Raw genomic sequence first — 11019 nt, 5'->3', positions numbered from 1 at the left:
GAACCGTTTCCTTTCTGGGCGGGCCCAGACGTCGCTAGCCACGCCCCTTCCTGCCTCGGATTGGTCACTCCTTTGAGGGTAAACAAAGTTCCTCCCCTCTGATTGGTTGACGATCAGTATTTCATCCCCCTGCTCGCGCTGCAGCTGCAAACACAACCCCTCTCGGAGAGGAGAGAGAAAAAAGAAAAAAAAAGAAGCTCCCCTCGGATTATTGTTGACACAGAAACAGGACCTAGAAGGAGCAGGACCCGTCTCTAACCGCCACCATGAAGTTTGTGCGCTTCATAATGAAAAACGCCGCGTTGGCCAGCGCGCCCAAGCACATCGAGCATTTCTCCAAATTCTCCCCGTCTCCGCTCTCCATGAAGCAGTTCATCGATTTCGGTGAGTTTGGCGGCCCGTTTTCTGGCCGAGCTACCCGAAGCCGTGGCTAAATGCTGCAACATTTACTCACACAGGGGCTTGTGTTTGTGTGTGACCCAGAGCCTGCATCTGCTTGCTGCAATCCGCTGCTCACAGGCTCACAGTGTTGCATCAGATCTGCTGCACCACTAACTGCCCCCCCCCCTACCAATAATAAAAAAAACAAAACAAGTTCTGGTCTGCAGGTGTTAGCTGATATAAACGCATCCTTTTTTGTACTCTCATAAAATGCAAACGCCATAACATAAAAGTTCAATGTTATAAATGTTTAATAGTCTGCTAATACGCATGCTCAGACGGGGTTAAACCCTCCTCTCCCAAATAACCCGAAACGAGAGAAAAAATAAATATTGTATGTTTGTAAGTAACTGCTGAATTTACAGTCAGATCGTCATTTATCTCTACATTTCTCGCTGTCCACCCTTCAGGTTGCATCAATGCTCACCTGGCTCACTGCACACACAAAAAAACAACAACTTCTAGTCTGCCCATACGCATATGACCATTTTATAAATGCATCCTTTTTTTTGGACTTTTATGAATGCAAAATGCGCTGAAGTAGTTCAAGCTTAATGTTTCCAATAGATGTGCCTACTCAAACCCTTTTAAAACCTCAAAAAAAAAGTAGAAACCTTGGGAATAAAGAAGTAAAATGTGATATTTCTGTAAGGACATTGCACTGCAAAAAGAGACCTAAAATAAGTAAAATATTCTTGAAATAAATGTATTTGTCCTTGATTTGAGCAGGTAAATAAGATTTTTTGCCAATGGGATGAGTATTTTTACCCCTAAAACAAGATAATTAGATATACTGCACTTGAAATAAGATGACAGAGATGAACTGTTCCTATTTTAAGTGCAAAAATCTTATTCCATTGGCAAATAGTCCTATTTACTTGCTCAAATCAAGGAAAAATAGTTTCATTTCAAGAAAAAATTTCTTATTTCTGGGTCTATTTTTGCAGTGTGCCTTCTCTCCATGTCGGCTCACTTCCTATCCCTAATTTCCAGGTTCCATCAACGCCTGCGAGAAGACGTCCTTCGTCTTTTTGAGGCAGGAACTGCCCGTGAGGCTCTCCAACATCATGAAGGAGATCAACCTCTTGCCGGACAAGCTGCTCACTACCCCCTCTGTTCAGATGGTGCAGAGATGGTGAGTTGTTTACCCAGGAGGTGGCCTGTACAGGTTTAGGGCGAGATCGGGGGGTGGGCATCTGCCTGTCTCAGACCTCACCCCCTTCTCGTGGCCCGGGCTCCATTACAGTCACGGCGCCCTGTTGTTTATTCGCCCTCATTAGTTACATCACGCTCCGAATTACAACAAAGCCCTCTGACCGAGTTGTGCTCTCTCCAACTTGCTGAGAGCGGAGGATGTGGGGAGTGGCTGCGAGCGGTGAACTTTAGCCCAGTTTCCCCCGTCACGGGCCCATGTGACCAGTGTTTTTCTCACTGCACTATTTTTGTTTCCCTCCCTGAACTTTTTGCTTTCCTTCGAACCTACTCTGCTGTGTCCCCTATGTTTCCCGTCATGGGTTCACGTGTTCGTTTGTGTTTTTTTTTTCAGGTATAGTCAGAGCTTAATGGAGATCCTTGATTTCCTGGACAAGAATCCAGATGACCACAGAGTGCTTGCAGAGTAAGGTTTTTAGTTCTGTCCAAATATGAGACGTTTCGCTTTCTGTTTGCGAAGGCCCGACAGCTGAACGTCGTTTCCTGTCCCCCCCCCCAGGTTTGTCGACACCTTGGTCACCATCAGAAACAGACACAACGACGTGGTGCCGACCATGGCGCAGGGGGTCATAGAATACAAGGAGGTCTTCCCCCAGGATGTGGTCACCAACCAGAACATCCAGTATTTTCTGGATCGCTTCTACATGAGCCGCATCTCCATCCGAATGCTGATCAACCAGCACAGTAAGACCGCATGCAGTTTTATTTTTGATCTTGTTTGTTTTTTTTGGCATGTTTCTATTGTTTTTATTTTTTTCATATAAATTTTGACTTTACTTGTAAAGCCTTTTTATTTGTAATTTATTGTACATTTATTTTTATATCCATATATTCTTGATTTTTTATTTTTTTCATTTCATTATCATTATTTCTAACAATAATTTTAGCAATTACTTTCACATTTTAGTCCTTTTTGTATTTATTTTACATGTATTTCAAATCTTTTTCTATTCAGTTCTTGGATTGAGGGTTCACACTTTTTTTTCCTTTTTTTTTCATCTGTAAATTATTGCGATACATTTTCTGGAGATGCACGGAAATCTTCCTGTTTGACATCGATTTCCAGGTTTATCTGATGTCTGACCTGCTGAGTCTGATTTTGACTAGATTCCACATTTTTCTTTGTTTTGGCACGATATCACACAAAAAGCAAAGAGGGGCTGCAGGTTCTTTGGTTAGAGGTGGCAGTGCTGAGTCAAGCAGAAAGTCAATGAATTACAACATTATCCCCATTTATGCCACAAAGCATTTAGCCCCAAACGTTTATCTGACTTTTTCTTAGAACTTAGAAAAGTGCATCAAGGCACATGCTGTAGGTTATGGTGTTTTTTTTATAGACCAGAAATGGTGAGAGTTCTTGGTTTTGATGCATGTAATGTACAGTACTAAGTAAAAAGCTAGTTAACATTATCAATGACAAGAGCTGATTTCCAGAAGATAAAATATCTAATCCATTAGATACAATCTGAGGTGATTTTAAACTGCAAATGTAACAAACTCATTACTTTACTCCTTACTTTATAAAGCTTTTGAATCCTAAAAACGGGAAGGAGAGAAATGGGCTTATGTATATGATTTTCAGATGTTTAAGTTTACACAGTCCCATTGCAAACATCATGCACCACAAATGATAAGAGACAAACTAGGAAAGCAACAAAGTCATTAAGGCGACTGATCCGTCAGCATGTTCCTCAATAATCTGAGCAGATAGCCTATCGCGGCTTTGCTGTTTACTAGTTTCAGGCCTGTGCGTTCGTGCTGCAGCTGAACCCGTACGCACGGTAAAGACCTGCAGAAACCGGTGCAGAATGAGATAGAAGGAGCGAAGTGATTCTTTTTTTTCCCTTTTTTTTTTTTCTTCCTCCCACCGATCTGGAACGATCCTGCACAGTCTAGTGTTTTGTTTGTCATGGAACGCCTGTATCATGCGGGATGTAGCAACACAGACTGCTGAAGCGTACGGCTTCGCTGCTGATCCAGAGTTGAATGTTTCAAAAGTGCTCTTGCATGAAGGGGAAAGGACAAAAGTAACTCTTAGTTCCCTGCACGTCTTTCGTAACGTTGTTTTTCCAAAGCCAGTGCAGAACACAATAAGTGCACTGTGTAGTAATTACCTTAAATGTTTAGTACAAGGTTGAATCCACCTAATTTTTTTCCCCCCTATTTTATCTTTTTCTATTTTTGCAGCTCTTGTGTTTGATGGCACCACTAATCCAGTCCACCCAAACACAATAGGAAGCATTGACGCTCAATGCAACGTGGGAGATGTAGTTCAGGGTGAGTGTGGACCCTATTTATAGTCTGAAAGCAAGTTAAACACCTGAGCTTTGCAGTAATATCTGGTTTTATAGTGCTTTATGGTCATGTTTTTGTGTTACTTTAATAACAATCTAGTGTTTTTGCTTTTTTGTTCTGTGTCTGCATGTCAAACTTAATTCCCTTTAATTTTCATCAGATGCCTTCCATAGTGCAAAGATGTTGTGTGACCAGTATTACCTGCGCTCTCCCGATCTGGTTCTGCAGGAAATGAACCGTAAGTTATCTCTAATTTCTTATTTTCCGCTTAAAGATTGTTTACTTGAACCTCTCCACGTTTTGTGAAGCTTCAGTTCGATTTCTTTGGATTTTATCCGATTAGACCAACACAAAGCGGTGCATGATTGAAGAGGTTTCCAAGGTTTCTTCCACATAATGATATATAATCTGTTCTGCATTTGTATTCACCTCCCTACCTCAAATAAAGCCCAGTGCAAACAGTGGCCTTTAGGTTTCAAATAACCTGTAAAATTTAAATCCGGCATTTTTCCAGGTTTGTGGTGAAGACCACAAAGGTGTGTTAGAACATTTTTGGAGCAAACAGCATCATGAAGATGAAGGAACAAAGCAGACGGGAGTAAAAGAGTGCAATAACCTGAGAAGCAACCTTGAGACCCCCTGGTAACTCTGGAGGAGTTGCAGAGAACCATTGCTCAGGCGGGGGAATCTGTTGACAGGATAACTATTGTTCTTGAACTCCACAAATCTGATCCTTAGACATAAAGTAGAAGGAAGAAAGTCATAGGGAGTGCATTCTTTCTACAGTAAGGCGCTCTGGTCTCTGACTGGATTGCAATCCAGAAAGAAAATCTGGATGCTTCAGAAGACTTGAAACTGGGACAGAACTTCACCTTCCAGCAGGAAAATGACCCTAAACATAGATCCAAAGCGCCAATGGAAAGTTTTGATGAAACCATGTTCCTGTGTTGGAACGGTCCAGTCAAAGTTCAGACCTGAATCCAGTTGAGAATCTATGGAAAGATTTGATAATCGATGTTTACAGATAATCTCCTGCCAATCCTTCTTCTTTCCACTTGACACCTAAACTCTACTTTGTGTTGGTCTATTGCCTAAAATCCCACTGAAATGCAGGGCAGTTGGTGTTTTAATGTGACAATGACTTTTATGTCCTCCTGCCTTTTCGGGCCTATTGCAACCGGTTCCAAACGTTTCTGAAATACTTTCGAAACACTTTTTGATTTCAAAGCTGTATATTTGGAAAGGCTCCAAAAGAACTAATAGAAGTCATGTGTAAAAGATTATAAACTAATGTTTTTTTTTTTTTTTTTTTTTTTTTGTTGTGTGCAGACAAAACGAAGAGTCACCCAATAAGCATCGTTTATGTACCCTCTCACCTTTACCACATGCTGTTTGAGCTGTTCAAGGTAGGTAGACCCCGACTTTCCATTTCTTGCACGTGCTTAAAATTTAGGAGAATTAATAGTTGGCTTTTTGGTTTTGTAGAACGCAATGAGGGCTACCATTGAGACCCACGAGAGCAGCAACAACCTCCCACCCATTAAAGTCATGGTGTCTCTCGGTGGAGAGGACATGTCGATCAAGGTGAGTCACAAAGTTGAAAGTGCAGCTCAACAACACTTCCAGCGGTTATTCAGATTAGAAGATGAATGAAAAAAAATTGTTTTACAACTTTATAGGACTATAAAGAAGATCGTCAGATCCCATATGTTCCCTCAGTTTTTTTAACAGTTTATTTATCAGTGGTACATAGGAGCTCTGTGCTGACTGTTTTAATAAACCTCAGAGATCTGAGCGTTAAGAACTTTGGCCGGTTTTGTCTTCAACGTGTGCGTTTTTAAGTAAAGCCAACGTTTCCCAGCAGATCTCAGTTGTTTTTGCTCTCCAAATGTTTAATCTGTCACAGTTATGTAACGATTCAGCTCTCTCAAGCGCCGATAAGATTAGGCAATATTGAAACATGCTTTTACTGTCGGCCCGACGTTTCACTGGGATCAGCACTTATCTTGTTTTTCAGCTGGCTACAACTGATCCTGTTGAACAAACAGAATCTTTTATGAGTTTGGGTGTATCGACATGTCGCTTTCATGAACATTTTCTTCTCAGAGAGAAAAGTCTTTCTTTGTTTCTTTCATGGTTACTTCAGATGGTTCAGCCGTGGGTAGGATCCTCCTTTAAAAGACGTGTTTTAATATGCTATTAATTATTCAGTTTATCTGCAAAACGCGATTTGACAACAAACGTGTGTAGATCCAAGTAAATACAGTAGTACGATCCAAATGATGAACTTTAATACAGAGGAAACCAGGTGATCTTTTAACGCCTCTTAATAAAATGGTAACTTGCCAAAGAAAGGAGCGGGTTCACATGGAGTGATAAGTTTGTAGAAATCTTCCCTCTTAAAGCAAACATGCTGTAACAGTGCAGAGGAACCACTCCCTTTTTACCAGAAAGAAACCCGCAGCAGAGTCTGCCTCAGCATGAATGGCCATCTGAAGCAGCCGCTAAAGGGTTGCCTGGTATAGACGGAAGCTCTGGCCCCAGGGGTACCTTCTATAGGACAGTGGAAGAAAGGGCGCGCTGAGCTAACGGCAGCGGTAGCTTCGTCAATGGCTTTGTCTAGGAGAGGAAAAAGAGCTAAGGCCAGACGCACTATGCCAGGTGTACTTTCTAAGTGAGAAGAGGAAACAAATGGAGTGCACATAATGGCAGCAATGACTTCACCAGTGGATCTGTCCATGAACGAGACACTGCTAAACACTGAGAACTTTCTGTAGGAATTGAAACAGACTACACAGAGCTAAGGAGAACATTGTTTCTCAATATTGAGGTTATAAAGAAACCCGTCAGCTAAGAAACTTACCATTAAAGCTGTGGCCGGATGAGACAGAGCTGTTACCTTGCCTTACATCAAACATTACTGAACTACTTTACCAGCAGAACTGGACACTTTGATCTCTCTCAGACAGTAGTTGCTAAAGAATCTGATTACCATCATACCTTAAAGTAGTGGTAGTCATATTTTGCTGCACATCATATTCATACATCTGTGCTCAGGGATTATGGATAAAAAAAACTGGCCTTGATTGGCAGACTCTTTACATTTCTTTACATTTTGTTGGTCAATGGGCCTTTTTACAGATAAATGATCAACGATTACGATGATACTTTTTAATCTGTTCTTTTGACCATTTATTTAGCTCTCATGTCAGCACACACCTCCTCATGCCGAGTGGTCTTCTGTTTGTCTCCTGCAGGTGAGCGACAGAGGCGGCGGCGTCCCCTTTCGCAGGATCGAGAAGCTTTTCAGCTACATGTACTCCACGGCTCCTGCGCCACAGATAGGCAACCATTCCAGGACACCTCTGGTACGGAGAATTTGGTTCCAGATCTGTTTTTGTTGCCATTTTTCCAAAATACTCCATAAATACTGTAGGACTGAAAAAGATGCAGGAGGAGCTTCACAAAGTTTTTTTTTTTTTGTCTTTTATTTAGGCTCTTTAAGAACTGAGTTTCTAGGACCTTTTATTTTTCACATCAGACATTATTTACCTACGATCATCAAAGCTCTCCTGAAATACACTGCTATTTGTTTCAAGTGATAAACGTGAAGCCTTTCCTCCGTCTCTGCAGGCTGGATTCGGCTACGGTCTTCCCATCTCGCGTCTCTACGCTAAGTACTTCCAGGGCGACCTGCAGTTTTACTCCATGGAGGGTTTCGGCACAGACGCCGTCATCTACTTGAAGGTGAGCGAGTTTGTGCACGAAACTGGCACAAGACTTCCTTTTTTTTTTTTTCTTCTCGTTAAACGCAAGCAAAACTCTTTGACAGGTCGTTTACTAAATTCCTGTCGCTGATTGTTGTCCCGCCAGGCTTTGTCCACGGACTCCATCGAGAGGCTGCCAGTGTACAACAAAACCGCTCTGAAGAACTACAAAGTGTGCCAGGAGGCGGATGACTGGTGCGTGCCCAGTAAAGAGCCGTTAGACCTCCGCAAATACAAGGTGGCCTAGTCAGGAAGACCGCAGCCATTGCTTTAAGACTACAAAGACTGGATTCTCCATGAAACTTGTCCTTGTATTCCCATGGGATCATCTGCCGAGGCAGACGCGCTTCTTTTACCTCCCAGAACCGGAGCAGAGTTCAGCCCGTATCACCAGTAGTTCGTTATGTCCATCTCCTGTCATCCGTTTTGGTTACTGCAATAGAAAATTCAAAACCTGCTAACCGGACGCTTAACCAATGTCAGCATCGAGACCTGGCGAGGCAGCCCGAGCGCTGCAGCAACAAGAGTCGGCACCAAGCGGGAGAAAGTGGAGTCCTGTGCAGGTAGGGGGGCGGAGAGAGAGAGAGAGAAGAGGCACCCATCCCGGTACGGGTGTCAGAAAATGAGAGCAAAGTCAGAGTAAGAGTGGACTGAAGAAGAAGAGGATGTAAGAGATCCAGCAGTTTTGAGTCAAATGTAAAAGCTTTTCCAGAACGGGGAAAGGCCTTATGGGAGCAGATCCTCCCAAAGGCACGTCTTGTTAAAGATACTTGAACTTTCACAACTCATATGTGCACCTTAAATTTTGTGGTACTGTAACACTTTTAGGTTTGAAGATTTTAAGCAAATGCAAGACTCTAAGTTTGTTTTTAATTTATTTTCTTTGCATGAATATTCTTGCAGACTTTTTGAATTTCAGCTTTTGCAAATATATATATATATACATATATATATATATATATATATATATATATATATATATATATACTGATCTCGTGCTCAGTTTTCTGGACCAGGTTGAATTTATCGTTTTATTTTTGTTTGTGTGCATTGTTTTTTTTTTAATGGGCACTATTTTCAAGAAGCTGCAGCTCCATTGGGCCCAAGTGTTTTGTCAGTACATGAGTATTTGCCAGCCTTGTCTGAAGGCCACATGCTTTAAGACAAATTCATTATAATATGTGTGTTATTAAGCCCCAGTGGGTGCCATGTTTGTGGTTTTAAAAGGCCAGTTTTTTCATACACTGTGCCAAAGGAGACTGTCGTGGGTCCAGATGTGTTCGGAATAGTTTTGGTTGTGTTTCGCTAACCCAGGCAGTATGTACAAGTTTATTTTATTTTTTATAGCTACACTTTGTGACTGAAAATAATTGTAAATGCTGTAAATAAAAACAGAAATACCTGGTATTCAATACCTGGACAATGAATTGTCTTCATATTTTTATTTATTTTTTTAATCCTACGTCCTTGAAGAAAAATCAAGATCTCTTCTTCGTCTTTTTTTTCTTTTTTTTTCTTGGCATTTAGTGAAATCTTTGCAATGAGAAGCAAACGAAGCACAGAGAACTAACAGCTTAGTATCATCTTTGCTACAAATGGCCATGAGCTTAAACAGCAGCCGTTCTGTCGTCGGATACTCCGAAACTTGGTGCTGCTGCGCATGGCTACATTGTTTTCAGCTCTGTCAGTTTCTTTGCCTGTAAATACAAAATGTCTCTTCCGCTGTGACGCCAGCAGATGAGTGAGAGGATCACATTGTTTCCCTGCTCTTTCTGGCTCAGAGCCCAGGAAGGCAGAGGTTGGGAAGGGGAGGTCTTGTGTTTGTCTCGCATTCGAAGAATGTGAGACTCCTGCAGCTAAAGGCTCACAGCCTGACGTAGCGCTATTAATAGCTGCCTGCTTATATTTGGCTGTCAGATTTCTGGGGGGGGGCATGCACATGCACTGAGTCCCCCAAGTTAATTTCAAGTCTTTCGGGGGTGTTTGCACATCTACAGACTGAAATTTCTGCAACCTTTTTTCTTTGCTAAGTACCTTAAGTTCAGTCAGATTGAATGGAGAGCATCTGCAAACACCAATCTTCACATCTTGCCACGTGTTCATAATTGGATTTGGTTCTAGACTTTGACTGGGTCATTTTAAGGCATGAGCATTATGCTTCATCTAAAGTTTAGACTCAGTATCTCCGGGTGCATGTTAAGGCTTGTTGTCCTGCTGGAAGATGAACTACTGTAAGCTAAGTCCATCTTCCCATTTATGCAGGTAAACAACTACACAGCATGATGGCACAGGCCTAAAGGTTCTGGTCTTACCTGTTTGCGATGTCCCTCACATCACTTGTCGCTTTCTTTCAAGACGGCTTTCTTCCTGCCAGTCTTTCATAAAGGCAGGATTTGTGTGGCTTTGTTCCTTGGTCTTCATGATGCTGTTTATTCTCTGATGTTCTCTGACAAACTTGTAAGGCCTTTACAGAACAGCTGGATTTTACTCAGAGGTTCCCTCTGAAGACAGTTGGTTGCAGAGGATTTTATTTTAAGATATCAGAGGAGTGGGTCTGAATACAAGTGCAAACGATATGTTTTGATAAAAAAAAAAAAAAAAAAAAAAAAAACACGAATGTATCCTTATCCATTACCTCCGTGTGACACTTCCGCTAGTTACCCTAGTTTTTTTTTTGTTTTCGTCTACTTATAAAATCCCAATAAAATGCATAGAAGCTTCTGAGTGTAACATGATAAAATGTAAACAAAAAAATTGTTAATATGTATGAATACTTGAATGAATACTACAAGAAAATAGGGTTAGGGTTAATACAAATGACAGTTGGTTCAATTATATAGATACAAATTATATAGATACAAATTGTTTACATTATAACCATTATTCCTTATACATTTGGAAATATTCTTCAGAGCTTGTGGTGTAACTAAATGAAAAAAAAACCCCAAAAATGCAAGCTTTCAACTTCTAAACAGTAACCTGCTGTTTCTTATTTGCTGTTGCTACACCGTTTTTAACCACCGTACTGCGGATCAGTTACACCACGGCTGACCGACACTCAGCTTATTGTTGATGAAACGTTGAGCTACTTATCTGAGGCAATAGTTGTTTAACTCCCTGCAGGCCTCTGTAAGGTGATTAGCAAGATCTAAAAAAAGCTATTTCTGTCCGTAAATCTTTTTAATCAGCGCTCGGTGCTGTGAAGTTCTCCTATATTAGGTAAAGTAACATTCGTTGGTTGGATTTTGGACGTTATACAACCAGGGCAAGAGCTATATCCACATTTTTGGTTCAAAGTCAAACT

The 11019-nt window shown here is 41.3% G+C and overlaps 1 protein-coding gene across 1 annotated transcript; it reads left to right on the top strand.

Moving 5' to 3' along the window:
* The first annotated feature begins 219 nt into the window (after positions 1-219).
* Positions 220-9119, top strand: pdk2a (pyruvate dehydrogenase kinase 2a). The gene is given in 11 exon segments (NM_001309982.2): positions 220-384; positions 1435-1576; positions 1988-2059; positions 2153-2337; positions 3841-3930; positions 4109-4186; positions 5278-5354; positions 5434-5532; positions 7206-7316; positions 7582-7695; positions 7822-9119. Coding segments are annotated over 11 exon segments (1227 nt in total). The 5' UTR covers positions 220-266; the 3' UTR covers positions 7963-9119.
* The last annotated feature ends 1900 nt before the right edge of the window (positions 9120-11019 follow it).

Source organism: Fundulus heteroclitus, chromosome 10, assembly GCF_011125445.2.
Source record: "Fundulus heteroclitus isolate FHET01 chromosome 10, MU-UCD_Fhet_4.1, whole genome shotgun sequence".
NCBI classification, from domain to species: Eukaryota; Metazoa; Chordata; class Actinopteri; order Cyprinodontiformes; family Fundulidae; genus Fundulus; species Fundulus heteroclitus.
The sequence above is the reverse complement of the archived record's forward strand: the minus strand, read 5'-3'. Positions and strand labels throughout refer to the sequence as shown.